General features: G+C 42.4%; 1 protein-coding gene across 1 annotated transcript in view; it reads right to left on the bottom strand.

The window, feature by feature from the left end:
• Window positions 1-343: 343 nt before the first annotated feature.
• dhrs12 (dehydrogenase/reductase (SDR family) member 12) overlaps window positions 344-23,999 on the bottom strand; it is a 29,930-nt gene continuing 6,274 nt past the window's right edge. The window contains exons 3-10 of the mRNA XM_063051097.1: window positions 14,697-14,779; window positions 14,167-14,262; window positions 13,013-13,094; window positions 7,711-7,772; window positions 7,440-7,544; window positions 4,145-4,235; window positions 3,871-4,008; window positions 344-908 (exon numbers count right to left, since the gene is read on the bottom strand). Of these exons, the coding sequence (XP_062907167.1) occupies window positions 769-908; window positions 3,871-4,008; window positions 4,145-4,235; window positions 7,440-7,544; window positions 7,711-7,772; window positions 13,013-13,094; window positions 14,167-14,262; window positions 14,697-14,779 (797 nt within the window). The 3' untranslated portion in view covers window positions 344-768. The remainder of the gene's footprint in view (window positions 909-3,870; window positions 4,009-4,144; window positions 4,236-7,439; window positions 7,545-7,710; window positions 7,773-13,012; window positions 13,095-14,166; window positions 14,263-14,696; window positions 14,780-23,999) is intronic.

Raw genomic sequence — 23,999 nt, 5'->3', positions numbered from 1 at the left:
TGGGTTGAGCTTTATGGGCAGCATGGTTAGTGTGGACTTGAAGGGCTGAAGACCCGGTATCCATTCTGTATTGCTCTATGACTCTAAATAACAGCAGCACAAAAACCTGCCCAGTGTTGTGCTGTAGGCTGATGAAACCTCTCATTCCACAGAACAACCATGGTGGGGCAGGATTTCTCAAAATGTTCACCTGGCATCTTGGAAAAGTAATCCACGTTAAACTGCTTTGTGTCTCTAAATGATTGGCAAGTGTTATTTACAGTACAAATTCATAGTGACCCAAAAACCTTGTGGAGAATGGTCTCCACTGAAAATTCACTTGGTTACAGTGTGAAGAGAATATTGTCAAAATAAATAAATGTACACAAAATTAATATCTAATTCTTGCATATGCTTATTTTATTAATTTTACTAACCAAGAAATTGGACTAATTTAAGCAGCATTTAAACTACTCAACTTTTAAAAGGCACATTTTAAAAGGCTGAAAGTGTAAGGCAGATGTGTAGAAATTATTCATGGGGTGAAGAAATAAAACAGAAAAAAAACACCATTAAATAGAGGTGAGTGTCTAACGGCTGAAATGCCTATCAACATTCCACCTGACACGCAACAAGTGACCAAGGATCCACTCTCCACTGTATTGAGAATGTAGTGTTAGATGAGCAGGATGCCAAATTAATCAGAATTAAACTGAGTTGTCATTCTGTTTGTGTCGGGATTCTCTGATGTGAATGAACAGGGATCAGGACTTCGATTCCAGTGATAATTCATTCTGGACTAGCATTATTAGAAGTACCAGGTTTAAACTTTTCCGCTAATTCCTCCAGAATTTTCATTAGTTTATGCTCCTCTTCAGCTGTTGCTCTTGTCTGAGCCAAAAAGAGATGAGTAGACACTGGGTTCCGATCTAAATTATCCAGAAGAAAAATTAAGTGTGGCATCTTTAGAGAATGATATTTGTAAAGCAAAACAACAAAATTATGGAATGCTTAATAAATGCTCATTCTTTAGTGTGTTTCAAGTAAAGACGATACTTAAGGGCATCCCTGACGCTGTGACAACAGATGTACTTGATATTTAACTACAGTGATAATTTCATACTTTACTAAACAAGGTTGCAGTACAAAGCCATAAGTGAGTCGGTTTTCTCCAGCCTTGTTCAAATTGTGTGATATTCTGTCCACAGCACTTCCTTTATCCTCATCTTTGTTCTTTGAAGTTGAGATAAGTTTCCCTCAGCTTTCTCCCATCATACTGCAAACTAATCGTCTACAACTACACTTTTTAAAAAGGTTCACCAGGTGTGTTCCAGAACCTAACAATCAGGTGAATGTGCACGAGGTTGGGTCAACAGCCTAGTTCTACAAGACAAGCTAACAGATCAAGTGTGTGAATCTTCCCCAAGTAGCCACTCAGCAGTTATGGTTCTAATGCTTTGAGGTTATTATACAAAAAATATTGCTTTATGTGGTTTATAGATGGTGCAGAAGAATACGATAGGCTATTTGGCCTTTCGAAGCTCCACCACTCAACATAATTGTACCTAATCTTTTATCTCAATATGATATTCCCCATGCCCAATAACACCTCGTGTACATTCAGCAACCTTACCTCCACCACCTTCGAGGAATCCACTAGCTCAGCACCTTCCAAGTGAATAAATTCTCCACTCAGTTTAAAATATTTTAAGATTGTGAGACCTGGTTTCTGGACCCTCTAATTTTGAGCCTTAGAATTTTGTATGTTTCAGTGAGATCGCTTCTTATTCTTCTAAACTCTTGAACACAGCCCTAGTCAACCTAATTTCTCATCATATGATGGTCCCACCACCTTATTAATTAGTCTGGTGGATCTTTCTTAGGTAATATGACGACAACTGTGCTCAGTGGTTAAAGCATGGTCTCACAAGGATTTTCCAAGTATAGGAAGACATTCTTTCTCCTGTGCTCAAAGCCTCTTGTAAATGACATTCCACAGTTGCTTCCTTAACTGCTTAAATGTTTGTTTTCTTTGAACATCAACATTTAAACAACCTAAATTCTATTTAAATTAATCTCAGAATCAACTGTATATCAAATAGTTAAATAAGCAGTGCAAAAATTAGAAAAAGTAGTGAGTTAGTGTTTCTGGGTTCAATGTCCACTCAGAAAATCGGATGGGAGAGGGGAAGCAGCTGCTTTTGAATTGTTGAGTGTGCACCTTCAGGCTCCTCGACCTCCTTCCTGATTGCAGTAACAAGAGCAAGGCATGTCCTGTGTGATGGGTGTCCTTAATGACGGATGCCACCTTTCTGAGGCATTGCTGCTCGAAGATGTCCTGGATACTACAGAAACTAGTGCCCATGATAGAGCTGACTAAGTTTACAACTCTCTGCAGCTTATTCGGATCCTGTGGAGTAGCTCCCACACCCTCACCCCCACCCCAAACCAGACGGTGATGCAGCCATTAGAATGCTCTGCATGGTACATCTGTAGAAACTTCCAAGTGTCTTCGGCAACATTTCCTCAAACTCCTAATGAAATATAGCTGCTGCCATGCCTTCTTTGTAGCTGCAACGATATCTTGGGTCCAGAGATTCTCAGATATGTTGACGCCCAGGAACTTGAAATTGCTCACTCTTTCCACTTCTGATTCCTCTGAGGACTGGTGTGTGTTCCCTCATCTTACACTTTCTGAAGTCCACAATCAGTTCTTCAGTTTTACTGATGTTGAGGACAAGGTTGTTGCTGCGACACCACTCAATGAGTGATATATCATGCTCCTGTACACCCTCTCATCACCATCTGAAATTCTGCCAAGAATTTCCTTGAATTTTCTCGATGGAGAATTTCACATTTATCCACTTTTCCTGCATTTACCTTGTAGATGCTCATTCACACAACTTTTCTAAATCATCTTGAAGACTCTTCGCAGCATTGTTGCAACCCTCGCTTCCCAACAGTCTCACATTTCTAGCAAACTGCAAGATTCTTCTTTCAGTTCTTTCCATCCAAATCATTGATCTATTGTGAATAACTGGGGCCAAATATGGATCTGAGGAATGTAACCAGTCGCTACCCACTATCCAGAAACATTTCCTACTCATTTCCTCCATCAACCAATTTTAAATCCATGCCAATACATTATCCCCAAACTCATCCATTTAAATTTCACACTGTAATCTTTTTCACTTTCCAAGTTTTTCAGAAAACTTAAATATGCCACATCCACAGTTCTCCCTTGTCAATCTGACTTCTTACACTCTCAATAAAAAAGTACACTCCAATAGGGTTGTCAAACACGATTGCCTTTAATAAAACTATGAAATTGTTGGAAATGGTGAGAATAATTTGAGTTGATTCAATCAACGTGAATGAGCAATGTATCTGGACATGCCCTCTTGTTACTATCTCAGAGTAGAGGTACAGGAGGTTTAAGACCCATTGTCAATGAATAAGGAACAGCATCTTCCCCTCCACCATCAGATCTCTGGATGATTCATGAACCCATAAACACAACCTTATCATTCCTTTTTTTCTGCACCATTTATTTTTTGAAATTTATAGATCTTTGTGTCTTTGCACAGTTACAGCAAAATGACAAATTTCACATTGTACATCAGTGATTCCAATTCTGATGTAACATCTGCTCAGTGTAGCAAGCTTGGGAGGTGGTGGCAAATTTGGACCTAGGGTTTCTAAACTGCAGCAGACTCATGACTGGGTCTGTTGTAGACTGTTAATCCTATTTTGTTATTGATCCCATTATCACTATCACACAACAACAGAATGGTGGAGGTTTACTTCATTGGAATGACTTGCATTTTTTAAAGGGACAATGGGGCAAGACGTGCCCCGATACAGCCCGACTGGGCCAAGCCGAGCTCTTACCCTGAAAGAAAAGGCCACTGGGTTGCCGTGACGCTGAGTTGGAGACAGCAAGCCACACCAATGTGTCTGCCCCCTGAGTCGCCGTCCTCAATCTGTCCTTCATCCTTGCATGAAAACTGGGCATGGAAGTTCTCACAGCTTGTGGAGGAATGAAAAATACATTTTTTTAGATTCAAATCAGACAAGATTTAAAGGCACTCTGAATTCTATTACAAATCGGGTCAGTCATGCATTGAAAACAGGTTAGTTTGCTCTTTGCTTGATTTGACACTACCTGGGGTATCAGCCCAGCCAGGGTGCATGGAGGAGAAGTGAATGTTCTTGTACATTTTGGCCCATTGTTCTATCATAATTACTTGCTGGCGCTGAGTTGGGAAGAGAGAGAGAGGACAAATGTTAATGCTGGGTCCGCAATCACATCACAAACTAGAGAAAATCTGCAGATGCTGGAACGAACATGAACACACACACACAATTTTGTGTGTTGGTCAATCCACATGCTGGTTATTTGTAAATAGAAACAGAACATGCTAGAAATACTCATCAGGTCTGGCAGTAGCTATGGTTACATTTGACAAACAAAGTTTAACTTGAAATACAGAATTGGACACAAGTTTCAATAACACTAGTAGCATCAGTGAATCCAGCTGAATTGGTCTATTATTGTCACATGCACGGATGTACAGTGAAAAACTTTGTCTTCTGTACTTTTATACAGATCAATTCAATACAGAGCATTAAGATAGTACAAGGTAAAAATCACAGAATGGAGAATAAATTGTTACAGTTACAGAGAAAGTGCAGTGTAGGTAAACAAGGTTATAACATGTATATTGTGAAGTCAAGTGTCCATCTTATCATCCTAGGGAATTGAGAGCCAGGGCTAAAAATTCTCCTTCAGCCTGGTGACACATGGAAAGCTCTTGTGTCTTGTGTCCACTGGGAGGGAGGAGAAGCGAGAAGGTCTGGGGTGCATGATGACAGCTGCATTACCGAGGAAGCAGGAAGTGCAGGCAGTCATTGGAATGACGGCCGGATTCTGTGAGGTGCTGAACTGTGTCCACAACCCTGCATTTTCCTGTGGTTACAGGTGGAAGAGATGCTGTTTTGAGCCATCGTGCATCTGGATAGGATCTTTTTCATGTTGCACCTCGGAAAATTCACGAGGGTCAAAGAGGACATGCCAAAGATTTTTAGCCTCCCGAGGTTAGCTTCCTTTTCCATGGCACCCATGTATTAAGAGCAGAACAGAATATTGGTGATGTTCACACCTAGGGACTAGAAGCTCTTAACCCTCGACCTCAGCATCATTGATGTAAACACTCTCCTTCCTGAAGTCAATGACCAGCTCTTGTTTTGCTGACATGGAGGGAAAGGTTGTTGTTATAACACCAGGTCACCAAGCTTTCTATCCCCTTCCTATACTCTGACATCAACGGCCCGTTACACTGGTGTCATCTGCAAACTTGTAGATGGAGTTCAAGCAGAAGCTGGCCATACAGTTGAGTGTACAGGGAGTAGGGGGCTGAGGATACAGCCTTGTGGGGCACCAGTGTTGAGGGTAATCGAATAGAGGTGTTACGGTCTATCCTTACTGATTGTGGCCTATTGGTCACATGCTCAAGGATCCAGTTACAAAGGGAGATGTTGGAGTTCCAGCTCCAGGAATTTGGAGACAAGTTTGCATGGAATTACAGTATTGAGGGTGGAGCTGCAGTCAGTAAACAATGGTATAACATTAGTATTTTCACTCAGATGCTCCAGAGATGAGTGTAGGGCCACCAAGAGAGCATCTGCTGTAGACCTGTTTCAGCAGTAGGCGATGGCAATGGGCAGAGGTTGTCTGGAAGGCTGGAGGTAATGCGTGCCATGACTAGCCTCTCAAAGCTCTTCATGATGGTAGAGGTCAGTGCAAATGGGCAGTAGTCATCAAACCAGGTTACATTGTTTTTCCCTTAAGTGCCGGGATGTTAGTGGCCTTCTTAAAGCAGGTGGGAACCTCACATTGAAGCAGGGTAAGGTTAAAAATATCTAGATATCCTCACCGGTTGAATTGCACCAGATTCAAGGACACGGCCAGGGGACACCACTTGAACCAAATGCTTTCTGCAGGTTCACTCTATGGAAGAATGATCTTATGTCCACAACGGTGACTGTGGACTCAGATGCACTGGAGGCCGTCAGGGTGGGTGGTGACATTCTGGTCCCCTTCTGTTCAAAATGTGTTCAGCTCATCAAGGAGGAATGCGCTATTCTTGGAGATGCTGCCTGACTTTGTTTTGCAGCCCATCATAGCATTCAAATGCTGCCACAACTGACAGCTGGTCTGTGACTCAAACTTGAACTGTATTGACTCTTGGCATCCCTGACACCTTGATTTCTTATTAAGTTCAGGGTTACCCAATTTGAATACCACAGTCCTAGACTCCAGCAGGGAGTGGATTCTCTAGTTCACCATGGTTGTTGGTTTGGAAACACCTGGATTGTCCTCAACACACTTACTGATAAAGTCTGAGATGGTGGTGAACACTCATCTAGACTACGTGGACATGGCATTGGGACCCAGAGTTAATCTGATTGGGTCAGCCACAGCGACTACAAACCTGCTCCAACAGTGCAGAACATCTTCCCAATTGGTGCTATGCTGAGGCTTAACATCATGGACATGTAGCTGATTAGCTTGAGTTTTATATGTAATATACCTGGAATACAGTTATCTCCTTTGTGACTCATTACCTATATTAAATCAGTTACTCCGTTTGCCTTGTGCATCTTCCTGATTTCCAAATCTAGAAAACCATATACAGTACAAAAGGGTAAAATAAAACCCACCCTGACACCCAAATTTATTGCCTTTTTGCTTCTGGCTCCATATACTTTGACACACCAAGCACAATTCCTTTCGCAGTCCGACCTGCAATCACCACTCACTGTTCAGTTTACTGAAATGTGTCAGAGTGAAAATTAATCAGCCTCCACTCACAAACTGGTAAATGAGTCAACACACCAACTAGAGGCAAGACCGTAAGTTATAGGAGCAGAATTAGGCCATTTGGCCCATCGAGTCTGCTGTGCCATTTCATCATGGCTGATCCATTCTTCCTCTCTGCCCCAATCTCCTGCCTTCCCCCCATATCCCTTCATGCCCTGAAGGAGAAGAGACTCATTTAAGTTCCCATCAAATGATACAGGGTGTAATTGGGCTGCTAACCCTTTGGCATTGTCCTGTGATTTTCGGGAAATAAATATTAATCTTAACATGAAGCTCTGTGCATTTCCAAATAAATAATTGGAACTTGACTTTTCTTAAAATTTGGCCTTAAATTGCTTTTTGAAATTATAAAAATATTTGATACAAGATATTGTATTGACAGTCAAGACTCCTCTCTCACAGTCAATTAGGAGTCATTTTGCTTAATTATAACCAGAGGAAGGGCAGGGCACAATTGTAGTGGAAGAACAAAGCGGGAGAGTAGTGTTGGCAATTATAGGCAGTAGGTCCATCTATTAAAGCCTCTAGAGTTGATAAATCTTTGCAAATACATGTAGTTCAGCTTCAAAAGACAAACCTTGTTCTGTGCATATGACATGGTCCCATCAAATTGCCCCTCCTCAAATTGCAAATCTTCCACATTTAGTTTCTGAACGAGCATTCCTCCTGATGATACTGTGATCTAGCAGCAGGTAAAGTATTTGATTAGAACAGGGCAATAAAGGAGAGGCAAGGTGGTTTCTATTTGTGAGAGGAGAGAGGTGACTGGGAATGGTATGTTAAAAGAATACACAATAAAACTGCTGTTTAAAATGTGAAGCAGGCTAAAGCAAGCATAATGACCTCACCACTCTAGCATCTTCAGACTTTTGGAGGAGAGGTATCAAAGCTGTGGTTAGTATATATGCACCTGAGAAAAAGAGAACCACATACAAAGGTCATTAATCCATAGGGGATCATTCACTATGCATTTATCATTTAATGCAATGTTTCCATCCCAGGTTCTTACCCTGAAAAACGGATGGTAATTTTAGCTGCTTTAAAACTCTACTTTGAAAACTTTGCAAGCAGTGTCTGTTTACAGTTCAATAGTAAAATTTCTTGAAGTACCTTTTGCTACCATTATTAAAATATGGAGTTAAATAAAATATTTCAACTGCTTTTGGGGAAAATGTCCATTTTTATAGAAACCTTGGTCAGACCTCAGGTGGAGTACACTGTGCTTTAGGAAGCATGTTAAAGTGTTGAAAGGGCTGCAGTGGATATTTACCAACATGTTGCCTGGGATGGAGCAGTTCAGTTATGAGGAGAGTCAAAGAACACTACAGCACCAAAAGAGGCCATTTGGCCCATCTAGTCAGTGCCAAACCAATAACCTGCCTAGTCCTATCAACCTGCTGCACCAGGACCATAGCCCTCCATACCTCTCCCATCCATGTATCCCCTCATGTTCCCCTTCAACATTTCACCTTTCACCCTTAACCCATGACCTCCAGTTGTAGTCCCACCTAACCTCACTGGAAAAGGCCTGCATTTATCCTATCCATACCCCTCACAATTTTGTATAACAAATCTCCCCTCAATCTTCTACAGTCTAGGGAATAAAGTCCTAACCAATTCAATCTTTTCTTATAACTCAGGTCCTCAAGACCTAGCAACATCCTTGTAAATTTTCCCCACATTCCTTCAGTTTTACTTGCATCTTTCCTGTAGGTAGGTGGCCAAAACTGCACACAATTTCCAAATTAGGCCACACCAACATCTTATACAATTTCAACATAACATCCCAACTCTGTAAATCAATACATTGCCACTTTCAAGGAATTACGGATCTGTATTCCCAGATCCCTCTGTTCTACCACATTTCTCAGTGCCCTACAGCTCACCATGCAAGACTAACCCTGGTCTGTCCTCCCAAAGTGCATCACCTCACACTTCCCTGCACTAAATGCCATCTGCCATTTTTCAGCCCATTTTCCCAGCCAGTTCAGATCCAGCTGCAAGCTTTTATAGTGTTCTTCGCTGTCCACTACACCCCTAATCTTGGTGTCATCCACAAATTTGCTGATACAGTTTACCACATTATCATCCACACCATTGATGTAGACGACAAACACCAGCAGACCCAGCACCGATCCCTGCGGCACACCACTAGTCACAGGCCTCAGGTCAGAGAGGCAACCATCTACAACCACTCTCTGGTTTCTTCCGCAAAGCCAATGTCTAATCCAATTTACTATCTCATCTTAAATGCCAAGTGACTGAACCTTCTTCACCAACCTCCCATGTGGGACCTTGTCAAAGCCCTTGCTAAAATCCACAAAGACAACATCAACTTTCCTGGTAACTTTCTCGAAAACTGTAAGATTGGTCAGACATGACTTACCACACAGATAGCCACTTTGAATATCCCTAATCAGTCCATGTCTATCCAAATACTTATATATCTGGTCCCTTAGAATACCTTCCAATAATTTTCCCACTACAGATGTCAGGCTCACCGGCCTATAATTTCTTTGCCTTTTCTTAAGAGTCTTTCTTAAACAACAGAACAACATTAGCTATCCTCCAATCCTCCAGCACCTCACACACAGTTAATGATATTTTAAATATCTCTGCTACGGCCCCTGCAATTTCTGCACTCCCAACAGGGTCCAAGGAAACACATTGTCAAGTGCTGGGAATTTATCCATTCAAGACAGCAAGCACCTCCACCTCTGTAATCTATATAGGGTCACATTTTGGACACCATGTCCATCTTCCAAATGAATACAGATGCAAAAAATCCATTTAAGATCTCCCCCATCTCTTTTGGCTCCACACACAGATTACCATTCTGATCTTCCAGAGGACCAATTTTGTCCCTTGCAATCCTCTTGCTCTTAACTTATCTGTAGTATCCCTTAGGATTTTTCTTCCTCTCACCTGCTAGGGCAACCTCATGCTTTCTTTTAGTCCTTCTGATTTCCTTCTTAAGTGTTCTGTTGCAGATCTTATACTCAAGTATCTCATTTGTTCCTACCCACCTATACCTGCAACGGCACTTCTTTCCTCCCCTTAACTAGGGCCTCAATATCTCAAAAACCAAGGTTCCCACAGCATGTTATCCTTGCCATTTATTCTGATAGGAACATACAAAATCTGTACTCTCAAAATTTGAAGGCCTCCCACTTACCAAGTACACCTTTGTCAGAAAACAACCTGTCCCAATCCATACTTGCCAGATCCTTTCTGATACCATAAAAAATCAGCTTTCCTCCAATTCAGAATCTCCACCCAAAGACCAGACCCATCCTTTTCCATAATTACTTTGAAACCAATGGCATTATGATCACTAGATGCAAAGTGTCCCCTACACAAACATCTGACATCTGCCTCATTTCATTCTCTAATGGCAGATCAAGTAACACACACTCTGTCATTGGGACTTCTATGTACTGATTAAGGAAACTTTCCAGAACACATTTGACAAACTCTTTCCTGTCTGGCCCTTTTACAAGATGGAATTCCTGGTCAATATGTGGAAAGTTAAAGTTACCTATTATCACAAACTTGTTTCTTGCCAGAGTCTGTGATCTCTTTATAAATTTGCTCCTCTAAATCCCACAGACTGTAGAATGGTCTATAATATAATCCCATTAACTAGGTCCTACCTTTTATATTCCTTTTACCTATAAAGCCTCAGTAGATGAGCTCTTCAGTCTGTACTGTCTGAGAACTACGGTGACATCTTCCCCGACTAGGAATGCCATGCCTCGTCCTTTAGTCCTTCCCGTTCCATCATGTCTAAAGTAACAGAACCCCAGAATACTGAGCTGCCAGTCCTGCCCCTCCCGCAACCAAGTCTCACTAATGGCTGCAATGTCATAATTCCATTTGCTGATTCGTGCCCCAAGCTGATCCGCCTTTCCTACAATACTCCTTACGGTGAAATACACGCAGCTCAGAACCCTAATCCCACCATGCTTGACCTTCTGATTCTTGACTTTGTATGTAGGCTTAACATTATCTTTCTCCACAACCCCTCCATGTGTATTCTGGTTCCCATCCCCCTCCAACTCTAGTTTAAACACCCCCGTACAGCAATAGCAAACCTTCCTGCTAGAATATTAGTCCACCTCCAGTTCTGGCCAAACTGCCTTTTCTGTACAGGTCCCACCCACCTGGAAGAGAGACCAGTGATCGAAAAATCTGAAGACCTCCCTCCTGCACCAACTCCTTAGCCACATGTTAAACTGCATCATTTTCCTATTCCTAGCCTCACCAGCACATGGCACGGGCAGCAATCCTGAGATCACAACCCTGGAGATCCTGTCCTTTAACTTAGCACCTAACTCCCAGAATTCAATTTGCAGGAGCTCATCACCCACTCTACCTGTTCTCCAGAGACGGACAAGCCAAGTCTGTTCTTACTGGAGAAGAGGAGGTTAAGATGGGACATATTTGAGGTACACAAAACAGATAAGGGAGATTGTAGAAAACATACCCCTACACCAGAGGTAGATTAAGTAGAGAACATAGGTTTAGGGTAAAGGATAAGAGATTCTGGGGATTGGGGGGAGGGAACTTGAAGGGACCTTCTTTGTCCAGAGAATGGCAAGCACTGGCATGCAGGGCTTGAGACAATGGTGGAAGCAGAGTCATTGACAGTATTTTCAGATGAAACCTTGAATTGCTTAGGCACAGAAGGCTCTGGGATAAGTGCTGAGAGATGGAATTAACGGAGATGGTTGCCCAGTGATCAGTGTGGTCACACTGAGCCAAATGGCTTGTTTCTATGCTATACTATTAAGTCATTCCCTTCCCTCTCACTGGGACACTGGTTCCCACTTTTCTCTTTAATCTGCTACACACTTATTTAAATGCATTTTTTTAAATTAAGAAGTGTATTGTAGTATTAATTAAAGTTACATCTAATAGTCCAGAAAACTTGAACATCACACAAAACGAGGAACTCAGCAGGTCAGGCAGCAACTATGGAAATGGATACATAGTCCACGATCCTTCTTCAGGACTGGAAAGGAGGGGGAAGAAGCCTGAATAAGGTGGTTGGGCGGGGGGGGGGGGGGGAGTGGAGAAAGAGGAAGGAGTACAAACTAGAAGTTGACAGGTGAAGCCAGGTGGGTGAGGGAGGAGGGGATGAAGTGGGAAGCTGGAAGGAGAGTGGACCATGTGAGAAAAGGAAGGAGGACTGGCTCCAGGGGAGGTGATAGGCAGGTGAGGAGAAGAGGCAAGAGGGGAGCTAGAGTGGGGAATGGAAGAAGAGGGAAGGGACAAAAGGAAAAATCACTGCAAGTTAGTGAAATCAATGTTCAAGCCATCATGTTGGAGGCTACCCAGAAGGACAGTGTACTTGTCTTGGAGTCAATACAAGATACATTCATTGATAAGGGGCTATTCTGTGAACTAGCCTGCACTCAGTACAACTCAGAATGCAGTCTCATTGAGACACACCAGATTGTTGAGACAAAAGCTGAGAAACCTTTTTCCATTTTGGGCAAGTAGTTCAGGACAAGGGAAAGGCTAGTTAGACTGGTGTAGGGGAGATTCCTTTATGTGACGATTGTAAATCTTTGGGATTCTCTACCCCAGAGGGCCAAAGATGTCCTTTCATTGATCACACTAAATTTTTTTGGCCACTTAGGGAATCTGGAATATGGGATCATGTGGACAAGTGGATGAGGACAGGACCAGGCCACTAAACGGCAGACAAGGCTCGAGGAGCCAGACAAATGACAAACATGCGCATCTGAATGTTCTTAAATTTAGAACAGGTGGCAAGCATCATTTGAAACAACTGCGACCATTCACCCACAGATCTTCTTCCAGAGGGATCTCTGGAGATCTCTGTACTGGTGATAAATCCTAAAATCTGATCTGCATATATACATTCATTGCCATGACCAACAGAACTAGTTGCAACCCCCTCCCACTGCATCTCGGCACTCCTGTCTGCTTTGACAACATGTTTTAGAATACCGTGGCAGTCTGGTTACCAAATTCAGCCACTGTGTACATTTTATGCTTATGGACAAAACAGATTTGTGGACTCCTGTGAAAATGGAACCCAGAGGCGGCCTGTACCAAGACGTTCCTAATAGTAGAGGTCAAAGTGCATCAGCGTTTTAAAACCAGGTCATTATAGCTTACCCAAGGTGTTTGTGGCAAAGTTGCTCTCCAGCTGATCTGCAGTCACCTGGCGTTCATTGATCATACAGCCTGCATTGTTGATCTGGAAAGACAACTTTAAGTAAACACGATGTCGATAAGCTCTTTGCTGCCCAGCACAGACACTTTTGTGGTTCAATAGCCTCCTGGGTTGTAAGTTTTCACTACATTCCAAGCTCTGTACGCAGTGACGACTAGGTGGACTTTGCTACCACATAGAGTGGTCGGGACAGGCAGGTTGGAGCCATTTAAGGAGAGTCTGGACCAGCACGACAAGGGAACTTGTGCACAAACTCTGCAGGAACTCCTGACTGTCATTTGCACATCCTCTGCAGGGGTAAAAGGCAGGTGCACAGCCAAATATTGCCCATTTTGAGGCCCAGTGCTTGCTTACTTGGGGGAGGAAAGCAAATTGCAACAGAAGGGCAGGGGTTAGGGGGAGTAAATTAGGAGTGCTATTGTTGGGAGAAGGGCCTGTTCCTGTGCTGTACTCTGTCCTATTTTAGCACCAACGTGATCAGTGACCTGGCCACTTGTGTACGGACATTTCTGCACCCCCTTTAAAGGCTCCAGTTTCTTTGCCACGCATTCAGCTCCATTCATCTGCCTGTCAGTCATGTTTTCCTGCGGCAAATGGAAGGATTTCCATCAACCAAGCCGAATACAAGACTGCGAGCATTCTGACTGGTTGCATCAAGGTCTGATACGCAGGCTTCAGTGTGCTGGACGACAAGAAACTACAGTCCTCTGCAGCACCGGTCAGCTCCATCACGAGCACAACCTTCCCCACCGTCAAGAACATCCTGAAGAAGCGGTGGCTCTACCACAGCATCCACTACTGATCACCTTGCAGGACATGCCTTCTGCTTTTTACTACTGTCAGGCATCCGAATACAACACTCAGCAATTCAGGAACAGCTTCTTCCCCTCCATCAGATTTTTGAACAGTCCTTGAACACTTTTAGACTATTTATTCACGGTGTAATTTATGGTAATTTTAAGTCTGTAATGTACTGCTGCCACAAAAAAATAAAATCAAATTTCTCATCGTTAAATCAATGATTATAAACCTGATTCTGAACCTAAAAAGTGCAATAAAAACAATTTGATTAAAATGATCAAAAGAAAATCCTTACCAGAACATTTAGCTTGCCATGGATTTGTTGGAATTCATTTGCAAACGTCCAGATCATCGTTGGCTTTAACAAGTCCAAGACGTGGACAAAAACTTCCTATGAAAGAGAGTGAAGGGTCACTCATTGTAGTTTGGTAGAAACCAGATTGACTTGACGGCAGCATTTCTTCCACAAATGATCGGTCTTTGTGCTTGGACAGGATTGTCACTGCTGATTCAACCCAGCACCTCACCATTATATCCAAGTTGAGGTTGAAAGCGGATCAGCCCTCTTGAAAAGTAATGCTGAATACAGGACCCATGTATCACATTGCCTTTCTCAAACACTCGAACCTTAGCTTAGAATCTCATTTTCAAACACAATTTGATTCGAAAGTGGTCGCTGTTCTGGAGATGCTACAGGCAGCAGGATGGATAACTCACGAGTCCGCATCCCCCAGGAATTACTTTGTTATACGGTGAATGAATGGAAGTTTACTGCCACTACAATCTTTACGCCTCACAAAATTATTAAATCAAAAGTGTCTTTACCTCATTATTGCTGGCATTCACAATCTCAGCCTTGGCCTCTTCAGCTCGCTCTTTGTTTCGACAGACGAGATGAACGGTACCCCCTGAGGGAAGCCAAGGGTTTTACTGAGCACAGCAATCAGTGACCAAAAGACCCATGTATCACAGAGAGGAAGAGCAAGATACTGAATTTCCAGTTCAAATTTGTTATCAAAGCATGTATTTCGTATATGACTTTGACATTCATTTTCTTGCAGGGACTCACAAAAGAAAAACACAATTCAGTAAAAATCACACAGACACAAAGACCGCCACATATCCAATTTGCAAAAGAATACACCAGTCATGCAAATAGTAAATAAATTAAACAAAAACACATGGAATATGAACAGCAGAATCCCCAAAAGCAAGTCCACAACTGCACAGCCCGTTTAGTGCCCAGGCAAGAGAAGCCTGTCCAAGAGCCCCGTGGCTTCAGGGCAATAACTGCTCCTGAACCTGGTGGTGTGGGAACTGATGTGCATTTAAAATTTCAGTAATTGTAGACATTGCTAGATTTAGCATTCCTGTTTGCTTAAATAATTCATTACAGGTTACATGTAAAAATGCGTGAATTGCATGCCATCACATGATACGTGTGCACCTCGCTTAAAGTAAAGAACAATCTAAGACTCACATCTCTTGGGCCCCTGTCTTTTTCTTGCAATTAGTTTTTATGTTTTGGAATCACAAAACATAATGGTGGCGTTCAGAAAGGTTTAAATAAACCTGAGACGACTACCTACCCTTGGAAGTGCAGCACCATTTTTTCCTTCAGAGCAGCACATTTTCTTTGCAAAAGAAAAGACGACTGAGATTAACGAATTCATGGGCTCATCAACATTGAGTACTGGGCGACAATTATTTAAAAAAAGCAGAAATGGCTGGCTACATTAGAAAAAATTGACGCGCTTGATTGTACAACAGATAACTGGAAATTGTAAAATGGAATGGATTGAACAGCATTTTAAAGCAAATGAAATAACCAGTGAGAAACCATTACCAATTTTGCAGAGTCCATTGCATTTAAAAGCATACAGTTTGCTTAGAAATCTAACTGCTCCAATAAACCAGCTGAAATTTACTTTGATATCGTGAAAGTCAAACAGGTACATTTAGAATCAAAACCATTGTAGACTGAAGAATGTTTTAGGCTTCATAAGAGGAATTAAAAGGAAGGGGAGTCCATTTCAACCTATGTGGCTGAAGTGAATTGACTGCCACTTCAGTGATGGGCTTAATGATACACAGAGATCATTTAGTTGGAATCTTACAAGAAAGCATAAAAAAGGGCTCCTAACTGAGGTACTACTTACATTTAAAAGAGCAGTTGAAATAGCTGTATCAATGGAAACAGCAGAGACACAACTGAGATGCAGTCAGATATGAAAGTGAGCGTGAACAACACTGCAACATCTAAACAGAAGCTAGCCAGGCTGAACAGTATTACTATTGTGGCAAGGGCTCACGTACACCAGACCAATACAGATTTAAAGAGGAAACTTGCAGAAAATGCAACAAAATGGGACACATGCAAAGAACATATCAGGCAAAAAAAATGGACTGCACGGAGAAGAGAAAAAGCAAAAAGTCAAGTTGCAATTTCAATAAGTGTACTAACCTGCATGCTATTGATGATAATGATGAGAGTGACATGAAATTGTGTAGCCTTGAGATTTACAATGTTAAAACTAACAATAGACAAGCAATGTGGCTTGCACCAGAAGTGACTGGCAAATTAAATAAAATGGGAATTATAGACACTGACAGCTGTTACAATCAATCCACAAAATTAGTTTGAATGTCATTTCAAAGATATTGAACTGAAGCCTGCAGATATCCAACTAAGAACTTATACTGGAGAAAAGGATAACTCTTGTAGGAATGACATTTGTATCAGTAAAAATGCAACAAACAAGCCACATTAGGCTTATACATGGTAGAAACAGGACAGCCAGCATTGAGAGAGTATGATTGGCTGACACAACTACAACTTGACTGGAGATCCATCCACTATTTGCATGCAGAGTCAACTGAAAGTGAATTAAGAAAGGTACTGCATGATGCCACAACTGTCTCCATGCTGTAAACTATGAGCCACTGTCCAACAGAGGGCAAACAGGTGTTGATGCCAACCTCCGTGCCTCTGGTTGGAAAGCACACTGGGCCAAGGAAGGACCACGTTGCTCAGAGGAAGCGTGAAAGTGACAAAAGCAGTGATCTGACTACAACAGGTTTTGTAGGTAACATATCTGAGAAAACCTCTTAAGTGGTAAGCAGGCAGTTACTTGCAAAATGTGGCTTGGTTTTAAGCTAGAAGAGAGTTCAAGGAGCTCAGGAACATTGCAAACACTTGGCTTTTACGAGTATAAAAACCACCATCTACTCTGCGTATGTAGCCCTCCCACCGGGCTCTTATGGAAACTTGGCTCATTGCTGGTCCCACTAACAGCCACGGACTCAGCGGTGAGAAGGCCACCTGTCTTAAACAATAGGCCTCTAGGGTCCGTATGATTTGGGATTTAGTCAAACAGGAACGTCGTGAGGTTCCAATTAAAGAAACCTCGATTTGAGCAAGTGCTGTGTAAATACTGCCCATACACAATTGTCGGTCGGCAAGAAATAAAAAAATCATACATCGCAAAAAATTATAAAGAAAGCAAATTTCAGCTTTATCAAACAGTTAGTAGGAAAAAGAGAAAAAGAAAAAAAGGCCCTATTACAGTTAACCCAATCCAAATATGCACATAGTTGGAGTTCATCTTGAAGTTTGTCCTTTTTCCACACCCCCCCCCCCAAAGCACTGGACCCACAGTCTGTGTGAAAGCACACACCACATTCCAAACATAGCATGAAATCCCTCTGGAACAAACGGGCTCTCCCACAGGAGTATTGGCCCTTCCTCAGTGGAGCCATTCATCTGTACAAAGCACCTCGTGCAATAGGGGTGGCAATCATCAGCCATCTTTCCTCCTGCAGCTCCTGCCAAAAGAGACCCCCAAACCAGATTACTGTCCTTCATGTAACTCTTGTCCAACTCAGGAATGTGAGTCAGCCAATGTTTTCTTACCTTAGTCAAAGCCAAAACACACTTTCCAGCAAGGCACACCATTTTTACAGAAAACTGCTAATAATGAAATACCTACTGCATAGCAGTAAAAATCTTAACCAGGGCATTACACATACATTAAGGTTAGTGCATGAGCTTCATGGGAGACAAAAAGATACTTGTAACAGTATTCGCAAAAACAAAAGCCCAGTCGGATGAATGGAACACCAAAGAGAAAGGAGTGAATGGAGATACGAAAACAGAGGCTTCATCAGATGATGTTGTGGATGATGTACTGGGTGGGCACAGGAGTACATTCAGTCAGAGACTCACTCCTCCGAGATACAGCACAGAGCGTCATAGGAAGTCATTCCTGCCTGTGGCCATCAAACTTTACAAACTCCTCCCTTGGAGGGTCAGACCCCTGAGCTGATAGGCTGGTCCTGGACTTATTTCATAATTTACTGGCAGAATTTACATATTACTATTTAACTGTTAATTACTATTTTTCTATTACTATTTATCATTTCCATGACTATTACTATTTACTAATAGTAATATTACTCTTACTATTTCTATTACTATTTATTATTTATGGTGCAACTGTAACAAAAACCAATTTCCCCCAGGATCAATAAAGTATGACTATGAAGAAACCAAGAGGAGAGATCAGATCATGAAGGGAGCAATAGAAGGATTATTAAGAGAATTCTCCAGTGAACTAAATGCACCTTCCCAAGATCAACAAAGAAGAAAAAAAAGCAAAGAAAGAAGATGATGACACAAGTGCTATGGAAATGGAAGAGGACAAGCGAGAACCAATTTCAAGAAATTAGTAAATTCAGAGATATTCTCAAGAAACAAAAAGGCAAGAAAAAGAAAGACAAGTTGAAAAGGAGGGAAGAGGCAAAGAGAAAGAATGTGGGTGAGAAACAAAGGCATGAAAGTGAGAAGGAATGTGAGAAAGAAAAAAGTGTGGGATGAAGAGAGAGAAAAAAGCCGGCACCAGGAGAGGAGCAAGGAATGAAGTAGATCCAGGGAGGAAAGCGGAGAGGAATAAAAAGAAAGTTGTCTGGAGCTGTCAGGACCACCTCCTGCAGTCTCAGCGTCAACTCCTACAACCACGATGGAGGAGATCGCAGAACCTGAAATTGATTCACAGCCACAAGTCTCTCCTGCCAAGCAGAGTGACCACCCCCAGAATGGACATTATCCCACAAGAGTAAGAAATCCTCCACAGCGATTAAATCTTCAGGCCTGAATGGGTCAATTTAAAATTTACCTTGCTGTGGATGTCTGTATAGTAGTTGTGTTATATAGTATACCGTGTACATAGTTGAGGTGTATTCTCTATTCAGTTGGAAGTTATAGCTAAGCAGGGAAGAGTGTTGTGTATTTAATATTTCGGTAATATTTGATTAGTATTGTATGATTAACCATTCTTGTTCATTTAAGTAATTATGGGTTATATGTAAAAATACGTGGATTGCACATGTAATCATGCCACCAATTGATACACGTGCACCTCGCTTAAAGTGAAGAACAAACTAAGACTTGCATCTCTTAGACTCCCATCTTTTTCCTCACAATTAGTTTTTATACTTTCAAATTGCAAAACATAACAGGATCCTAGACTCCTGCACCTCCCAGCTGATGGTAGTAGCAAGAGAGAGAGAGGCCGGTCTGACAAAGGCAGATGTCGTTGGACACGTGTTCATTTTCTGCTCTCGTGCACGACGCTTTAGTCGACACGGAGTAATGGAGCTGACCACGGGTTTCTCTTCCGCTATCCGGATTCGACGCAGCGTCCACCCCCAGCGATGGGCACCCAGAATGTAGCTGCACTCTCAGAGAACTCGAATCCCCCAGGAGATTGTAAAACAGCCAGATTGTTTAACAGCCTTCCTCCAATATTGCGCTATGGAAAAAATACTAACCCCTTCCTTACAGATGCCACAGTTTTTGCCAATCTCATGTTTACCGTTGATCTGTTAGATCCAGTCCACCACATGATATCATCGGTTTCAAAGGCCTAAGTTCTAAAGTGTTGGAATCAATGAATCCAACAGGTGGCCAGAAACTTACAACCTTTTAATGGCATCCTGTGTATTCAATCTTCAAAGCACTTAAACCTGAAGGAAACAAATAAATATTTCCTCAAAGTTATAAAAATAAGATTACTGGACTCAGTCCTTGAATTACAGATGCAATAAATCCTCCTGCACAGTTTCATTTACCAGATTAACTCATCAACATTTAACCCTTTCATTATCTAAGGTTCAGTATGATAACTTTGGCAAAAGCTTGCATATTGACTGATACATCTTTTAAGCTGTTTCATATTTACATGCTTTTTGCTTGCAAGGTGTTAGAGAGAGTTTTGGGGTTAGTGCATATAGCAATCAACTTCAACTGACCGCAGCCACTCGTCTTCAGATTCAAATATGCAATAAAGATTACATTTAAAATGCAGCTCAGAACAGTAAAATGTACCCAAGACAGACCAGGAAACAGGCTCTTGACTAATTGTCTACATATGCACGAACCCAATTTGCATGGATATGACAAATATTAACACTTATTGTGGGTGTGATGGTGGGAAGATCCAGGCATTTGAAACTGTTACATGTGGTTCAAAGGAAGCATTGTAAGTATGGATTTGTTTGAATTGTCCTAAATTTTTCTTTGATCTTTAGCACAGAAAATGTTGTGTAGTGCTGGGTCAAGGAGACCTTTTCCCTCTGAAAGGATCTCCGTCCCATGCCTGCTGCATCTCACTTTGACCAATAGCGAGCCTGCTTTTTATCAACCAGTATTTCTCTCCAGTGACTTCACTCACGTCGTGTAGGAAAGAGGAATTAATATTTTACAAATTATAAAGAGCTAATGGAATGTTTTTGAACCAGAATCACAGTTACATTCTTGTCCCTTAGATGGTTTCTTGAAGTACTTTCTATCCAAACAAAAGGAGGAATTAAGACAACATAAATTTGAAAAACGAGTACAATCAGCTATTTGCCCCATCTAGTCTACTCTGCTTTTCTAGCATGACTTCTGCCTTCTCCCTGCAACTCTTAACCGCCCCCTTACCAATCAAGAAAGTATCAAACCCTGCCTTAAATACACCAGTGACTTTACTTCCACAGCCCCCAGTGACAATCAATTCCAGAAATTCCTTCAGACCTCAGTTTTGAGGCACAGGGGAAATGGAGGTGTCAGTTTCTGGGTTTCTGGTGAGGTGTTCAGGAGTACAGGGGTCAGAGGTCAAGTTAGGTAGCGAGCACCTAAAGGTGAACAAACTTGGGGATTAATTGAAAGCAGCTGCTGATGCCTTTGAATGCCAGCAAGATTACGTCGTTACGGAACTGGAGTTGCAGCTCGATGACCTTCGTCTGGTCAGGGAGAGTGAGGAGTTGATAGAGAGGAGTTACAGGCAGGTGGTCACGCCGGGGCCACGGGAGGCAGACAAGTGGGTCATGGTTAGGAGGGGGAAGGAGAAGAGTCAGGTAATAGGGAGTACCCCGGTGGCTGTGCCCCTTGACAATAGGTACTCCTGTTTGAGTACTGTTGGGGGGGGGACAGCTTACCCGGGGGAAGCGACAGTGGCCTTGCCTCCGGCACAGAGTCTGGCCCTGTAGCTCAGAAGGGTAGGGCAAGGAAGAGGAGGGCAGTTGTGATAGGGGACTCGACAGTAAGGGGGTCAGATAGGCGATTCTGTGGACGCAGTCCAGAGACCCGGATGGTAGTTTGCCTCCCTGGTGCCAGGGTCCGGGATATTTCTGATCGTGTCCAAGATATCCTGAAGTGGGAGGGTGAGGAGCCAGAGGTCGTGGTACATATAGGTACCAATGACATAGGTAGGAAAAGGGATGAGGTCCTGAAAGGAGAATATAGGGAGCTAGGAAGGGAGTTGAGAAAAAGGACCGCAAAGGTAGTAATCTCGGGATTACTGCCTGTGCCATGCGACAGTGAGAGTAGGAATGTGATGAGGTGGAGGATAAATGCGCGGCTGAGGGATTGGAGCAGGGGGCAGGGATTCAAGTTTTTGGATCATTGGGACCTCTTTTGGCGCAGGCGTGACCTGTACAAAAAGGACGGGTTACACTTGAATCCTAGGGGGACCAATATCCTGGCAGGGAGATTAGCAGGGGTTACTGAGGTGACTTTAAACTAGAATGGTTGGGGGGTGGGAATCAAATTAAAGAGGCTAGGCGTGAGGAGGTTAGTTCACAACAGGGGGATGGGAACCAGTGCAGAGAGACAGAGGGGTGTAAAGTGAGGGTAGAAGCAAAAAGTACTAAGGAGAAAAGTAAAAGTGGCAGGCCGACAAATCCAGGGCAAGCATTAAAAAGGGCCACTTTTCAACATAATTGTATAAGGGCTAAGAGAGTTGTAAAAGAGCGCCTGAAGGCTTTGTGTGTCAATGCAAGGAGCATTTGTAACAAGGTATAATGATATAGTTGGGATCACAGAGACATGGCTCCAGGGTGACCAGGGATGGGAGCTCAACGTTCAGGGATATTCAATATTCAGGAGGGATAGACATGAAGGAAGGGGAGGTGGGGTGGCGTTGCTGGTTAAAGAAGAGATTAACGCAATAGAAAGGAAGGACATAAGCTGGGAAGATGTGGAATCGATATGGGTAGAGCTGTGTAACACTAAGGGGCAGAAGACGCTGGTGGGAGTTGTGTACAGGCCACCTAACAGTAGTAGTGAGGTCGGAGATGGTATTAAACAGGAAATTAGAAATGTGTGCAATAAAGGAACAGCAGTTATAATGGGTGACTTCAATCTACATGTAGATTGGGTGAACCAAATTGGTAAAGGTGCTGAGGAAGAGGATTTCTTGGAATGTATGTGGGATGGTTTTCTGAACCAACATGTCGAGGAACCAACTAGAGAGCAGGCTATTCTGGACTGGGTTTTGAGCAATGAGGAAGGGTTAATTAGCGATCTTGTCGTGAGAGGCCCCTTGGGTAAGAGTGACCATAATATGGTGGAATTCTTCATTAAGATGGAGAGTGACATAGTTAATTCAGAAACAAAGGTTCTGAACTTAAAGAGGGGTAACTTTGAAGGTATGAGACGTGAATTAGCTAAGATAGACTGGCAAATGACACTTAAAGGATTGACGGTGGATATGCAATGGCAAGCATTTAAAGGTTGCATGGATGACCTACAACAATTGTTCATCCCAGTTTGGCAAAAGAATAAATCAAGGAAGGTAGTGCACCGTGGCTGACAAGAGAAATTAGGGATAGTGTCAATTCCAAAGAAGAAGAATACAAATTAGCCAGAGAAAGTGGCTCACCTGAGGACTGGGAAAAATTCAGACTTCAGCAGAGGAGGACAAAGGGCTTAATTAGGAAGGGGAAAAAAGATTATGAGAGAAAACTGGCAGGGAACATAAAAATGGACTGTAAAAGCTTTTATAGATATGTAAAAAGGAAAAGACTGGTAAAGACAAACGTAGGTCCCCTGCAGACAGAAACAGGTGAATTGATTATGGGGAGCAAGGACATGGCAGACTAATTGAATAATTACTTTGGTTCTGTCTTCACTCAGAAGGACATAAATAATCTTCCAGAAATAGTAGGGGACAGAGGGTCCAGTGAGATGGAGGAACTGAGCAAAATACATGTTAGTAGGGAAGTGGTGTTAGGTAAATTGAAGGGATTGAAGGCAGATAAATCTCCAGGGCCAGATGGTCTGCATCCTAGAGTGCTTAAGGAAGTAGCCCAAGAAATAGTGGATGCATTAGTGATAATTTTTCAAAACTCGTTAGATTCTGGATTAGTTCCTGAGGATTGGAGGGTGACTAATGTAACCCCACTTTTTAAAAAAGGAGGGAGAGAGAAACCGGGGAATTATAGACTGGTTTGCCTAACGTCGGTGGTGGGGAAACTGCTGGAGTCGGTTATCAAGGATGTGATAACAGCACATTTGGAAAGCGGTGAAATCATCAGACAAAGTCAGCATGGATTTGTGAAAGGAAAATCATGTCTGACGAATCTCATAGAATTTTTTGAGGATGTAACTAGTAGAGTGGATAGGGGAGAACCAGTGGATGTGGTATATTTGGATTTTCAAAAGGCTTTTGACAAGGTCCCACACAGGAGATTAGTGTGCAAACTTAAAGCACACGGTATTGGGGGTAAGGTATTGGTGTGGGTGGAGAATTGGTTAGCAGACAGGAAGCAAAGAGTGGGAATAAACGGGACCTTTTCAGAATGGCA

The sequence above is a fragment of the Mobula hypostoma genome, chromosome 6, assembly GCF_963921235.1.
Source record: "Mobula hypostoma chromosome 6, sMobHyp1.1, whole genome shotgun sequence".
Classification (NCBI taxonomy): Eukaryota; Metazoa; Chordata; class Chondrichthyes; order Myliobatiformes; family Myliobatidae; genus Mobula; species Mobula hypostoma.
The sequence above is the reverse complement of the archived record's forward strand: the minus strand, read 5'-3'. Positions and strand labels throughout refer to the sequence as shown.